The 14,405-nt window shown below is 65.8% G+C and overlaps 2 protein-coding genes across 4 annotated transcripts; one reads left to right on the top strand and one right to left on the bottom strand.

Annotated features, from left to right (window-relative positions):
• The first annotated feature begins 1,143 nt into the window (after positions 1–1,143).
• On the top strand, positions 1,144–5,108 carry TOMM40L (translocase of outer mitochondrial membrane 40 like). Of its 3 annotated transcripts, none has more exons than XM_033083039.2 (9): positions 1,144–1,247; positions 1,693–1,760; positions 1,837–1,929; positions 3,386–3,487; positions 3,568–3,673; positions 3,755–3,877; positions 3,959–4,035; positions 4,110–4,212; positions 4,292–5,108. In XM_033083039.2, the coding sequence occupies exons 1-9, from the start codon at positions 1,160–1,162 to the stop codon at positions 4,429–4,431; spliced, it is 900 nt and encodes a 299-aa protein (XP_032938930.1). In that variant the 5' UTR covers positions 1,144–1,159; the 3' UTR covers positions 4,432–5,108. The 3 variants fall into 3 exon arrangements, with proteins under 3 accessions (XP_032938930.1, XP_032938932.1, XP_032938931.1); XM_033083041.2 differs by having other exon boundaries at positions 1,151–1,247; positions 1,668–1,760; XM_033083040.2 differs by having other exon boundaries at positions 1,152–1,247; positions 1,656–1,760.
• Positions 5,109–5,157: 49 nt separating this feature from the next.
• Positions 5,158–14,041, bottom strand: NR1I3 (nuclear receptor subfamily 1 group I member 3). Its single transcript, XM_033082595.2, has 9 exons — positions 13,924–14,041; positions 13,025–13,187; positions 12,033–12,163; positions 11,499–11,683; positions 9,168–9,388; positions 8,930–9,075; positions 5,569–5,685; positions 5,382–5,487; positions 5,158–5,306 (listed from the first exon to the last, which is right to left on the bottom strand). Exons 1-9 carry the CDS (start codon positions 14,039–14,041, stop codon positions 5,177–5,179), a joined length of 1,317 nt encoding a protein of 438 aa, XP_032938486.1. The 3' UTR covers positions 5,158–5,176.
• Positions 14,042–14,405: the final 364 nt, after the last annotated feature.

Raw genomic sequence — 14,405 nt, 5'->3', positions numbered from 1 at the left:
CTTGCCCCTCACCCCAATCCTGACCCCAAAATGGAATCTCAGCCCCACACCCCAATCCCGACCCCACACCCCAATCCCAATCCTGATCCCACACCCCAATCCCTGGCCCCACACCCCAATGTCAACCCCAATCCCAATCCCTGCCCTCAACCCCGACCCCACACCCCAATCCTGACCCCTCACCCCAATCCCTGCCCCCAATCCCTGTCCCCATCCCCTGTCCCTGTCCCCATCCCTGTCCCCGTCCCCACTCACCTGCCCAGGTGCCGCTGCAGCTTTGGGCTCTCCCCCACCCCACCCCGTTTTTATCCCCCCGCAGCCCCCGCCCCTCCCCGGGCAAACACCGCGGGGCCGAGGGGCAGTGTCCCCTCCCGGGCCTGTCCCCGTGTCCCCAAGGGGACGGTGGCAGCGGGATTGGGGCCGGGGGGCCCCGCGGGGCAAAGGTTGTCGCCTGTTTTGTCACTGCCCGACGGTGGGGGGACAGTGGGGACACCCCGGGCTGGGGCCAGCGTTGGGGACACTCGGGCAAAGGGCAAAGTGGCGCTGGCGACAAAAGGTCGGAGTCCCCCCGGTCACCTGTGGGGATGGGGGACATGGGGACAGCCCGGGAGACAAGGAGGGGGTGGCCTCAGGTGGCGCGGGGAGGGGACAGTGGGCTGAGGAGATGGGGAGATGGAGGGGAACACAGGTGGGGACAGGGATGTGGGGGAGGGGACAACATGGGACATGAGGGGACATGAAGGGACACGAAGGGAGTTTGGGGACAGAGCCAGGACAGTCCAGATATGGGAGGGTGACATGGGACACGCAGGAGGGGACACGGAGCGGGGGGTGGAGGGGATGACACAGGAGGGAACACGGAGTCCAGGGATGCTGGAAGGGCTGGGAGGGACATGGACGTCACAGGACAGAGGGGACAGCGCGGATTTGGGGACACGCACGCGACAGGAGCGTGGCCCGGAACGCTCCCGCCTCGGAACGTTTGTGCTCAGGTGCGCGGGGTCCGGAGGGGCCGCATTCCGGCGCGGCCCCGCCCTCCCCGCTCAGCCAATGGGAGGCGCGCGTTGCCCGCGGCCAAGATGGCGGCGGCGCGCCCCCTGAAGGCGCTCCGGGCGGCGCCGCCCGCGATGGCGGCGGCCGGCGGGGGCCCGTAGGGGCCATGGGCAACGCCGAGGGCCGCGCTCCGCGCCGGGCCGAGCCCCGCGGCAACCCCGGCAGCTTCGATGAGCTGCACCGGCTCTGCAAAGGTGGGGAGCGGGGACAGCGGGGCTGAGGGGACAGCGGGGCTGAGGGGACAGCGGGGTCGTGAGGGGCTGTGAGGGGACAGCGGGACTGAGGGGACAGTGGGGTCGTGAGGGGCTGTGAGGGGACAGCGGGGTCGTGAGGGGACAGCAGGGCTGAGGGGACAGCGGGATCGTGAGGGGCTGTGAGGTGACAGTGGGGTCGTGAGGGGACAACAGGGGTGGCAACTGTGTCCCCTGGGGGATTGGCCCGAGGGTGTCAGTGCTGTCCCCAAAAGGGGGTCTCTGGGTCCCTCAGGGGGGTGACAACCGTGTCCCCAGGGAGGTGACAGTCGTGTCTGGGGCTCTCTGGGTGCCCCAGGGGGGTGACTGCCGTGTCCCCAGGGGGTGACAGCCGTGTCTGGGGGGTGACAGCCGTGTCCCCAGGCGGGTGACAGCCGTGTCCCCCCAGAGGTGTTCCCGCCGCAGATGGAGGGGGTGAAGCTGATCGTCACCAAGACCCTGAGCAGCCACTTCCAGGTCGGGGAGGGGACACGTGGGGACATGAGGTGGGGCCGTGTGTCCCCCCCCACGCTGACCCCTGGTGTCCCCACAGGTGACACACACGGTGCACATGAGCACCCTGGGCCCCTCCGGCTATCGCTTCAACGCCACCTACGTGGGGGACCGCCAGCTCGGGCCCACCGAGGTGACACCGCGGGTGGCACCGGGCTGGGGGTGGCCTCAGGTGTTGTCACCTGTTGTGGAATCTCACGGTCACTCTGAGGCCACCGGGGTCCTTGTGGTCATCTGTGAGCCCAGGTGGCCTCAGGGTGGCCCTGTGGTCATTGGTGGCCTCTGAGTGGTCATTGGTGGCCTTGGGGACATTGATGGTCCCGGGGTGAGGGGTGGTCCAAGGTGACCCCGGGGTGGTGGGTGGCCTCAGGTCATTGGTGACCCTGGTGGCTTCAGGGACGTGGGTGACCCTGGGGTGAGGGGTGGTCCCAGATGACCCCGGGGTCATCAGTGGCTTTGAGGTCATGAGTGGTCCCAGGTGGCCCTGGGGTTATTGGTGGCCATGAGGTCATAGGTGACCATGGGGTCATTGGTGGCCTTGGGGTCATGGGTGGTCCCAGATGACCCCAGGGCCATTGGTGGCCATGAGGTCATGGGTGGTCCCAGGTGGCCCTGGGGTCGTTGGTGGCCATGAGGTCATTGGTGGCCCCATGTGACAGCGGGGTCATTGGTGGCCCTGGGGCCATTGGTGGCCGTGAGGTGAGGGGTGGCCCCAGGTGACCCCGGGGTCATTGGTGGCCTTGAGGTCATGGGTGGTCCCAGGTGACCCTGGGGTCATTGTTGGCCTTGGGGTCATTGGTGGCCATGGGTTGAGGGGTGGTCTCAGGTGATCCCAGGGTCATTGGTGGCCCCGGGGTCATTGGTGGCCCTGGGATAAAGGGTGGCCCCAGATGACCCTGGGGTCATTGGTGGCCTTGAGGTCATGGGTGGTCCCAGGTGACCTTGGGGTCATCGGTGGCCCAGTGTGGTCAGTGGTGGTCAATGGCCATTGGTGGCCATGAGATTATGAGTGGTCCCAGGTGGCCTTGGGATCATTGGTGGCCTTGGGGTCATTGGTGGCCTTGAGGTCATGGGTGGCCCCAGGTGGCCCTGGGGTCATTGGTGACCCTGGGATGAAGGATGGCCTCAGGTGACCATGTGACCATTGGTGGCCATGGGGTGAGGGGTGGCCTCAGGTGACCCTGGGGTCATTGGTGGCCTTGGGGCCATTGGTGGCCTTGGGGTCATGGGTGGCCTTGGGGTGAGGGGTGGTCCCATGTGACCCTGGGATCATTGGTGGCCCTGAGGCCACTGGTGGCCATGAGGTCATCGGTGGCCCTTGGGTAAGGGGTGGCCCCAGGTGACCTGGGGGTCATCGATGTCCTCGGGGTCACCGCTGACCTCAGGCCACACCGGCGGCCTCACCGTCCCCGTGGCCGCTGCGGTGGCCCTGCAGAGCCGCGGTGGCCTGGGGGTGGCCCTGCAGAGCCGTGGTGGCCCCGGGGTGGCCCTGCAGAGCCGCGGTGGCCCCGTGGTGGCCCTGCAGAGCCGCGGTGGCCCGGCGGTGGCCGTGCCCCGCGTGTCCCCTCGCCCACGCCGCGTGTCCCCAGGTGTTCCCCACGCTGCTCGGGGACATGGACAGCGCCGGCAGCCTCAACGCTCAGGCCCTGCACCTGCTGGGCGAGCGCCTCCGCGCCAAGGCCGTGTTCCAGGTGAGCCCCACGCCTGCCACCCCCGTGGTGCCACCTCGTGGTGCCACCCCCGCGGTGCCACCGCTGTCCCCTGTCCCCAGACGCACCAGGCCAAGTTCGTGACGTGGCAGTTCGACGGCGAGTACCGCGGCGACGACTGCACGGCCACGCTCACGCTGGGCAACCCCGACCTGCTGGGCGGCTCCGGTGAGCCACAACCCCGCGGTGGTGGCCTGGTGGGGACGCTGCTGAGGCCACCCCGCTGATGTCACCTCGCTGTCCCCGCAGTGATCGTGGTGGCGCATTTCCTGCAGAGCGTCACCGCCCGCCTGGTGCTGGGCGGGGAGCTCGTCTACCACCGGCGCCCCGGCGAGGAGGGGGCCATCCTCACGCTGGCCGGCAAATATTCGGGTAGGGACACCTCGGGGACGCTTTGGGGACACCTTGGGGACGTGCCAGCGGTGTCACCTCGGCGCTGGCTCTGTGTTGCAGCCCCGAACTGGGTGACGACGCTCAACGTGGGCTACGGCGGGGCTCACGCCAGCTACTACCACCGGGCCAACGAGCAGGTGGGTGTCCCCTGCTGTCCCCAAGGTGTCCCCCGGTGTCACCACACCCCTTGTGACAGCGCTGTCCCCTCCAGGTGCAGGTGGGGGTGGAGCTGGAGGCCAACACCCGGCTGCAGGAGACCACCTTTGCCTTCGGCTACCAGCTCAACCTGCCCCGAGCCAACGTGGTCTTCAGAGGTGGGCCGGGCTCCTGGTGGCTTCTGTGCCCAAATGTCACCTGCAGGTGGCACTCAGCTGTCCCTCCTGTCCCCCCCAGGGCTCCTGGACAGTAACTGGAGCGTGGGGGGGGTCCTGGAGAAGAAGTTGCCCCCCCTGCCCGTCACGCTGGCCCTGGGCGCCTTCCTCAACCACTGGAGGAATCGATTCCACTGCGGCTTCAGCGTCACCGTGGGCTGAGGGGACACTGGGGACACTGGGGACAGCGGGGACAGCGGGGCACTGTCCTGCTCAGGGAGCCACCAGGCCGTGCAGGGGCCACAGGGACACAGAGGGCTGGGGACAGAGAGTCACAGTGCCACCATGGGGGGCTGGGGACAGCGAGTGACAGTGCCACCATGGGGGGCTGGGGGTACCTGATGTCCCCATTGTCACCCTCTGGGGATGGCTGACATGGGGCTGAGGGTCCCCAGTGCCACCTCCTAGGGATGGCTGCTGCCACAAGGGGTCCCCATTGTCCCCAGTGTGTCACCTCCTGGGGGTGGCTGCTGCCACAGGGGTCCCCATTGTCCCCATTGTCACCCTCTGGGGATGGCAGCTGCCACAGGGGGTCCCTGTTGTCCCCAGTGTCACCTCCTGGGGATGGCAGCTGCCACAAGGGGTCCCTGATGTCCCCAGTGTCACCCCTGGGGATAGCTGCCACAAGGGGTCCCCATTGTCCCCAGTGCCACCTCTGGGGATGGCTGACACGGGGCTGGGTGTCCCTGTTGTCCCCATTGTCACCTCCTAGGGATGGCAGCTGCCACAAGGGGTCCCCGATGTCCCCGTCGTCCCCAGCACCACAGCAGCCGTGCCTCAGTTTCCCTTTGGTGACACACCCGGCAGAGCCCGGCTGAATAAAGGAGCTTTACTCTGTGCCCAGCCGTGACCCGGAGAGGGCGGGGGTGACACTGAGGCGACACGAGGGTGCCACCAGCAGCCACCCTCAGCTGATGATCTCGGAGAGCAGCGGCGTCATCGCCGACAGGTCCTGGATGTGCAGGATCTGCCGCGTGTTCTCCACCTTGAGCGTCTGCAGCTCCGTCAGCAGCAGCAGCAGCTTGGCGTACAGCAACCTGCAGGGCGGGGACAGAGGGACAGCAGGGCGTGGTGACATCCCCAGCGCCTTGGGGACACCGCGTGGCACTCACCTGCCCTCCCCGGGGGGGTGCTGGTGGTCGATGTAACTCTTGAGCGTCACCGCCACCTCCTCCTGGAACCCATCGATGATGTCGCGCTGGGCGATGCCAGCGTGGTCTGGGAAGGGTGGGAGGTGACATCAGCGGGGCTTTGGGGACAGGGGGATGTCCCCGTGTCCCCTCCCCGGGGGTGGCTCACCTGGGGAGAAGAGCAGCATGGCTTGGAGCAGCGCGTACTCGGCCTCGTGCAGCCGCAGGCGCCGCAGGCTCTCGTGGAATTTGAGCAGAGGCTCGAGGTAAACCTGCTGGAAACCGGCTGGGGGACCCCAAAATATCGGAATTAGGGTCGGGGGGGGCCCCAAAATATCCGAGTTAGGGTCGGGGGAGCTCCGAAATATCCGAATTAGGGTAAGGGGAGCTCCAAAATATCCGAATTAGGGTAAGGGGAGCCCCAAAATATCCGAATTAGGGTGGGGGGAACTCCAAAATATCCGAATTAGGGTAAGGGGAGCCCCAAAATATCCGAATTAGGGTAAGGGGAGCACCAAAATATCCGAATTAGGGTCGGGGGAGCCCCAAAATATCCAAATTGGGGTGGGGGGAGCACCAAAATATCCGAATTAGGGGCGGGGGAGCCCCAAAATATCCGAGTTAGGGTCGGGGGAGCACCAAAATATCCAAATGAGGGTGAGGGGAGCACCAAAATATCCAAATTATTGTCGGGAGAGCCCCAAAATATCCGAATTAGGGTGGGGGGAGCACCAAAATATCTGAATTAGGGTGGGGGGAGCACCAAAATATCCAAATTAGGGTAAGGGGAGCCCCAAAATATCCGAATTAGGGTCAGGGGAGCCCCAAAATATCCGAATTAGGGTGGGGGGAGCCCCAAAATATCCGAATTAGGGTAAGGGGAGCCCCAAAATATCCGAGTTAGGGTCGGGGGAGCCCCAAAATATCCAAATTAGGGTCGGGGGAACCCCAAAATATCCAAATTGGGGTGGGGGGAGCCCCAAAATATCCAAATTTTCATTTTCCCACCCCCTCCATCCCCTCCAGTCCCTTCCTAACCCGAGTGACCCGAACTGGACACAACCCCCGAGGTGTGACCTCAGCAGGGGACAATGCCCTGGTGGCCACAACTGTCCCCAAGGCAGCTCAGGTGTCACCGTGGCCACACCTGGTCACACCTGGTCACACCTGGTCACACCTGGTCACCCCTGGACACCCCTGGTCACACCTGGTCACCCCCTGGCCACACCTGGTCACCCCCTGGCCACACCTGGTCACACCTGGTCACCCCCTGACCACACCTGGTCACACCTGGACACACCTGGCCACACCTGGTCACACCTGGACACACCTGGCCACATCTGGTCACACCTGGTCATCCCTGGTCACACCTGGCCACATCTGGTCACACCTGGCCACACCTGGACACACCTGGTCACACCTGGACACACCTGATCACACCTGGCCACACCTGGTCACACCTGGCCACACCTGGTCACACCTGGACACACCTGGCCACACCTGGTCACACCTGGACACACCTGGCCACATCTGGTCACACCTGGTCATCCCTGGTCACACCTGGCCACATCTGGTCACACCTGGCCACACCTGGCCACACCTGGTCACACCTGGCCACACCTGGTCACCCCTGGTCACACCTGGTCACACCTGGTCACACCTGGTCACCCCTGGCCACACCTGGTCACACCTGGCCACCCCTGGTCACATCTGGACACACCTGGTCACATCTGATCACATCTGATCACACCTGGTCACATCTGGCCACACCTGGTCACCCCCTGGTCACACCTGGTCACACCTGATCACACCTGGTCACACCTGGTCACACCTGGCCACATCTGGTCACACCTGGCCACACCTGGACACACCTGGTCACACCTGGACACACCTGATCACACCTGGCCACACCTGGTCACACCTGGTCACACCTGGTCACACCTGGTCACACCTGGCCACACCGTGGTCACACCTGGCCACACCTGGCCACACCTGGTCACCCCTGGTCACACCTGGTCACATCTGGTCACACCTGGTCACCCCTGGCCACACCTGGTCACACCTGGCCACCCCTGGTCACATCTGGACACACCTGGTCACATCTGATCACATCTGATCACACCTGGTCACATCTGGCCACCCCTGGTCATCCCTGGTCACATCTGGCCACACCTGGTCACCCCTGGTCACACCTGGTCACCCCTGGCCACACCTGGTCACACCTGGCCACATCTGGTCACATCTGATCACATCTGATCACACCTGGTCACATCTGGCCACTCCTGGTCACCCCCTGGTCACACCTGGCCACACCTGGTCACATCTGATCACATCTGATCACACCTGGTCACACCTGGTCACATCTGGCCACACCTGGCCACACCTGGTCACCCCTGGTCACACCTGGTCACATCTGGTCACACCTGACCACACCTGGACACATCTGGTCACACCTGGACACCCCTGGTCACACCTGGCCACACCGTGGTCACCCCTGGTCACATCTGATCACATCTGGTCACACCTGGCCACACCTGGTCACATCTGGCTCGTGTCCCTTCGTCGTGCCGTGACAACCCCGCCCCCTGCTCTCTGTCCTGCCACCCTCCTGTGCTCACATTGTCCCCCCGAAGCAGTGTCCCCAGTGTCCCCAGTGTCCCCAGGTGTCCCCAGTGTCCCCAGTGTCCCCGGTGTCCCCAGTGTCCCCAGGTGTCCCCAGTGTCCCCGGGTGTCCCCAGTGTCCCCGGTGTCCCCAGTGTCCCCAGGTGTCCCCAGTGTCCCCAGTGTCCCCGGGTGTCCCCAGTGTTCCCAGTGTCCCCAGTGTCCCCAGTGTCCCCGGTGTCCCCAATGTCCCCGGTGTCCCCAATGTCCCCAGTGTCCCCGGTGTCCCCGGTGTCCCCAGTGTCCCCAGTGTCCCCGGTGTCCCCAGTGTCCCCAATGTCCCCAGTGTCCCCAGTGTCCCCGGTGTCCCCAGTGTCCCCGGTGTCCCCGGTGTCCCCAGTGTCCCCAGTGTCCCAGGTGTCCCAGGTGTCCCAGGTGTCCCCAGTGTCCCCGGTGTCCCCAGTGTCCCCAGTGTCCCCAGGTGTCCCCAGTGTCCCCAGTGTCCCCAGTGTCCCAGGTGTCCCCGGTGTCCCCAGGTGTCCCCAGTGTCCCCAGTGTCCCCAGGTGTCCCCAGGTGTCCCCAGTGTCCCCGGTGTCCCCAGGTGTCCCCAGTGTCCCCAGTGTCCCCAGTGTCCCCAGTGTCCCAGGTGTCCCCAGTGTCCCCAGTGTCCCCAGGTGTCCCCAGTGTCCCCAGTGTCCCCAGTGTCCCAGGTGTCCCCAGGTGTCCCCGGTGTCCCCAGGTGTCCCCAGTGTCCCCAGTGTCCCCAGGTGTCCCCAGGTGTCCCCAGTGTCCCCGCGTGTCCCCAGTGTCCCAGGTGTCCCCAGTGTCCCCAGTGTCCCCAGTGTCCCCAGTGTCCCCAGTGTCCCCGGTGTCCCCGGTGTCCCCAGTGTCCCCAGTGTCCCCGGTGTCCCCGGTGTCCCCGGCGTACCCAGGGCCCCGTCGCGGATGGTGTAGCAGCGCTGCCCGCACTCCCAGGCCTTGGTGCGCGGGTTGAACACGGTGTTGAACCGGATCTGGCAGATCCCCAGCGTGGCCCCTTTCAGCAGCGAGATTTGCGTGTCCAGGGACAAACTCCTGTCGCAGGGAGGGGACACGGCCACGCGTTAGGAGGGGGGAGGTGACACCGACACCTCGCGGTGTCCCCTCCGTGTCCCTTCCCCGCTGACCTGAACACCGGGATCTCCTTGGCGAATTTGATCACCTGCTGGATCATGAACGTGCTCAGGTCCGCGAACTGCGGCAGCAGCGACAGCACGTCCGGAGGGGCGGCCTCGCGCGGCGACAGCGACAGCGACAGCGACAGCCCCGAGGGGACAGCCGAGCCCGGAGAGCCGGGCACCAGCAGGCGCACGGCGGGCTGGGGACACGCGGGGACAGGGCAGGGTGGCTGTGGGGACAAGGAGGGCGTGTTTGGGGACAGTCTGGGGACACGCGGGGACAGGGCAGGGTGGCTGCGGGGACAAGGAGGGCGTGTTTGGGGACAGTCTGGGGACACGAGGGGACAGTCTGGGGACACGCGGGGACAGGGCACGGCGGCTGTGGGGACAAGGAGGGCGTGTTTGGGGACAGGCTGGGGACACGTGGGGACAGCTGGAGCATCGTGGGGACAGTCAGGACATCATAGGGACATGTGGGGACAGGCAGGACATTTTTGGGGACAGTTGGAGCATCGTGGGGACGGCCAGGGCGTCGTGGGGACATGTGGGGACAGGCAGGGTGGCTGTGGGGACAAGCAGGACATTTTTGGGACAGGCAGGACGTTTTGGGGGACATTCAGGGCATCGTGGGGACAATCAGGGGGACCTGGGGACAATTGTGTCACTGGGGGGACCAGCTGGGACACTCGGGACACCCTTGGGACCATCAGGGTCACCCTTGGGGACAACCAGGGCGTCTGTGGGGACATGCAGGACACCCACAGGGCTGGGGCATCTACAGGGACAGGGATGTCACCTACAGGGACAGGAGTGTCACCTACAGGGACAGGAGTGTCACCTACAGGACAGGGATGTCACCTACAGGGACAGGGGTGTCACCTACAGGGACAGGGATGTCACCTGAAGGGACAGGAGTGTCACCTACAGGACAGGGATGTCACCTACAGGGACAGGGGTGTCACCTACAGGACAGGGGTGTCACCTACAGGGACGGGAGTGTCACCTACAGGGACAGGGGTGTCACCTACAGGACAGGGATGTCACCTACAGGGACGGGAGTGTCACCTACAGGGACAGGGGTGTCACCTACAGGACAGGGATGTCACCTACAGGGACAGGGATGTCACCTACAGGGACAGGGGTGTCACCTGAAGGGACAGGGGTGTCACCTGAAGGGACAGGAGTGTCACCTACAGGGACGGGATTGTCACCTACAGGGACAGGGATGTCACCTGAAGGGACAGGAGTGTCACCCATAGGGACAGGGATGTCCCCACTGGCACAGGGATGTCCCCACAGGGATGTCCCCACTGCCCCAGGGATGTCCCCAAGTGACAGGGGTGTCCCCACAAGGACAGGGATGTCCCCACAGGGGTGTCCCTACAGTGACAGGGATGTCCCCATAGGAGTGTCCCCAAGGGACAGGGATGTCCCCACAGTGACAGGGATGTCCCCACAGGGGTGTCCCCACAGGACAGGGATGTCCCCACAGGAGTGTCCCCACAGTGACAGGGATGTCCCCAAGTGACAGGGATGTCCCCACAGGGATGTCCCCGCAGTGACAGGGATGTCCCCACAGGGATGTCCCCAAGTGACAGGGGTGTCCCCACCGCCCCAGGGATGTCCCTGCAGTGACAGGGGTGTCCCCACGGGGATGTCCCCACAGGGATGTCCCCACAGTGACAGGGATGTCCCCAAGTGATGTCCCTGCAGTGACAGGGGTGTCCCCACAGAAGTGTCCCCAAGTGACAGGGATGTCCCCACAGGGGTGTCCCTGCAGTGACAGGGATGTCCCCACCGCCCCAGGAATGTCCCCAAGTGATGTCCCCACTGTGACAGGGATGTCCCCGCAGTGACAGGGCTACCACCCACAGGACAGGAGTGTCCCCACAGGACAGGGGTGTCCCCACAGGCACGGGAGTGTCCCCAAGGGACAGGAGTGTCCCCACAGGACAGGAATGTCCCCACAGTGACAGGGATGTCCCCACAGGGATGTCCCCACAGGGATGTCCCCACAGTGACAGGGATGTCCCCACAGGGGTGTCCCTACAGTGACAGGGATGTCCCCACAGTGACAGAAGTGTCCCCACAGTGACAGGGATGCCCCACAGGGATGTCCCCACAGGGATGTCCCTGCAGTGACAGCGATGTCCCCACAAGGACAGGGATGTCCCTGCAGTGACAGGGATGTCCCCACGGGGATGTCCCCACCGCCCTAGTGATGTCCCTGCAGTGACAGGGATGTCCCCACAGGAGTGTCCCCACAAGGACAGGGATGTCCCCGCAGTGACAGGGATGTCCCCAAGTGATGTCCCCGCAGTGACAGGGGTGTCCCCTCACCCAGCAGTGCATGAACTGCGAGAAGCTGGAGTCGAAGGTTCTCTGGTGGGCCCCGATCAGGAGCTCGATCAGTTCCTGCTGCTGTCCCGTCAGTCCCTGGTGGCCTTGGTGGCCTTGGTGGCCTTGGTGGCCCCGCTGTCCCCGCAGCTCCCGTCGCCGCCGCAGCGCCTCCTCCGACATGATCACTGCCACCCCCGGCAGCGCTGTCACCCCCGGGGACAGCGAGCGGGGACACCCGCGACGTCCCTCCCCGCGATGTCCCCTCCCCGCGATGTCCCACCCCGCGATGTCCCCTCCCCGCGATGTCCCACCCCGCGATGTCCCACCCCGCGATGTCCCTCCCCGCCATGTCCCTCCCCGCGATGTCCCCTCCCCGCGATGTCCCTCCCCGCTGTCCCCTCCCCTGGTGTCCCCACCCCCTGCTGCCACCTCTGTGCCCTGGTCCGTGCTGTCCCCTCCCCTGTGTCCCTTGTCCCCTCTGTGTCCCCTTTGTCCCACCCAGGTGTCCCCCGCAGTGTCCCCGGTGTCACTCACTGTCCCTCCTCATGCCCACGTCCAGGCACTTCTGGAGGCGACAGGCCTGGCACTGTCGCCGCTTGGCCTTGGTGACAGGGCAGCGCCGCGCCAGGGGACACGTGAAGCGGACACCTTTGATGACAGAGCGCCTGCGGGGACACGGCCGCTGTCACCGCGTGTCCCCAGGGCCACCGCGTGTCCCGTCTTGTCCCCTGTGCCACCCGTTCCCGTCCCAGCCCCGGGTGTCCTGTCCCTCCCTGTCACCGCATCCCGTTCTTGTCCCCTCACTCTGTCACCTTGTGCCATTCCGTTTTGTCACTCCCTGTCCCCTTGTCCCATCCCATTCTATCCTTTCCATCCAGTTTGTCGCATCCTACTTTGTCCCTTTGTCCCATCCCGCGCTGTCCCCTTGTCCCCAACCTCATCCACCTTGTCCCCTTGTCCCCATCCTGCCGTGTCCCCTTGTCCCCATCCCATCGTGTCCCCTTGTCTCCATCCCATCCTGTCCCCTTGTCCCCATCCCGCGCAGTCCCCTTGTCCCCAGCCTCACCCACCTTGTCCCCTCCTGCCGTGTCCCCTTGTCCCCGCGCTGTCCCCGCGCTGTCCCCGCTCTGTCCCCGCTCTGTCCCCTTGTCCCCGCGCGGTCCCCGCTCTGTCCCCGCTCTGTCCCCGCGCTGTCCCCGCGCTGTCCCCGCGCTGTCCCCTCTCTGTCCCCTTGTCCCCGCGCTGTCCCCGCTCTGTCCCCGCTCTGTCCCCGCGCTGTCCCCTTGTCCCCGCGCTGTCCCCGCTCTGTCCCCACTCTGTCCCCACTCTGTCCCCTTGTCCCCGCTCTGTCCCCGCGCTGTCCCCGCTCTGTCCCCACTCTGTCCCCACTCTGTCCCCGCTCTGTCCCCACTCTGTCCCCACTCTGTCCCCACGCTGTCCCCGCGCTGTCCCCACGCTGTCCCCTTGTCCCCGCGCTGTCCCCGCGCTGTCCCCGCGCTGTCCCCTTGTCCCCGCGCTGTCCCCACCTGAAGAAGCCCTTGCAGCCCTCGCAGCTCATCACGTGGAAGTGGTACCCGCTGGCCCTGTCCCCGCACACCGCGCACACTTTGTCCCCGTCGGGCTCGGTGTCCCCAAGGCTGTCCCGGGGGCTCGGCAGGGACACGGCTGGGGACACGGCTGGGGACACTGCTGGGGACAAGGGGACAGCGTGGGGGGTGACACAGCCGGCAGCGGCTCCTGTCACCCTGTCCCGCGGCGCTGTCACCCACGTGCACCTCCCGCCACCACGGTGTCCCCTCCGGCCGCGGTGCTGTCACCCGAGTGTCCCCTCCGGTCCCCGAGTGTCCCCTCCGGTCCCCGAGTGTCCCCTGCATTCTCTGAGTGTCCTCGTTGGTCCCCAAGTGTCCCCTCCGGCCGCGGTGCTGTCACCCGAGTGTCCCCTCCGGTCCCCGAGTGTCCCCTGCATTCCCTGAGTGTCCCCGAGTGTCCCCTTCATTCCTCGAGTGTCCCCTGCATTCCTCGAGTGTCCCCGCTGGTCCCCTGTGTGTCCCCGAGTGTCCCCTCCTGTCCCGAGTGTCCCCTCCGGTCTCCGAGTGTCCCCTGCATTCCTCGAGTGTCCCCTCTGCTCGTCGAGTGTCCCTGCTGCTCCCTGCTTGTCCCCGAGTGTCCCCTCCTGTCCCCTGCATTCCCTGAGTGTCCCCTCCGGTCCCCACGTGTCCCCTTCATTCCCCGAGTGTCCCCTGCATTCCCTGTGTGTCCCCTGCATTCTCTGAGTGTCCCCGCTGGTCCCTGTGTGTCCCCTCCTGTCCCCACATGTCCCCTCCTGTCCCCTGCATTCTCTGAGTGTCCCCTCCTGTCCCCGAGTGTCCCCTTCATTCTCTGTGTGTCCCCTCCTGTCCCCTGCTGTCCCCGTCAGTGGCGGTACCTGAGCCGGTGTCCCCCGGTGCTGTCGGTGACGCGGAATTGTCCCCACGCAGCGAGGGGACACCGGGTCCCCGAGTGTCGCCTGTGTGTCCCCTCCTGTCCCCGAGTGTCGCCTCCATTGCCGTGGTGTCCCTGCCGGTCCCCGCGTGTCCCCTGCTGTCCCTGAGTGTCACCTCCATTGCCACTGTGTCCCCGCCGGTCCCCGCGTGTCCCCGAGTGTCCCCGAGTGTCGCCTCCAGTGTCGCGGTGTCCCCGCGGGTCTCTGTGTGTCCCCTGCTGTCCCCGAGTGTCCCCTCCGCTGTCGCGGTGTCCCCGAGGGTCTCTGTGTGTCCCCTGCTGTCCCCTCCGCTGTCGCGGTGTCCCCAGGAAAGGCCCCGTGGAGTTTGAACTTTGAACTTGAGCGAGGCTGCGACAGGCGGGGACAGACGCGGGGCGGAGAGGACAGGTGGCACCTGGGAGGGGACAGCAGGGGACAGGTGGCAC

The sequence above is a fragment of the Catharus ustulatus genome, chromosome 30, assembly GCF_009819885.2.
Source record: "Catharus ustulatus isolate bCatUst1 chromosome 30, bCatUst1.pri.v2, whole genome shotgun sequence".
Classification (NCBI taxonomy): domain Eukaryota; kingdom Metazoa; phylum Chordata; class Aves; order Passeriformes; family Turdidae; genus Catharus; species Catharus ustulatus.
Note: the sequence above shows the minus strand (reverse complement) of the source record. Positions and strands in the feature narration are given on the sequence as shown.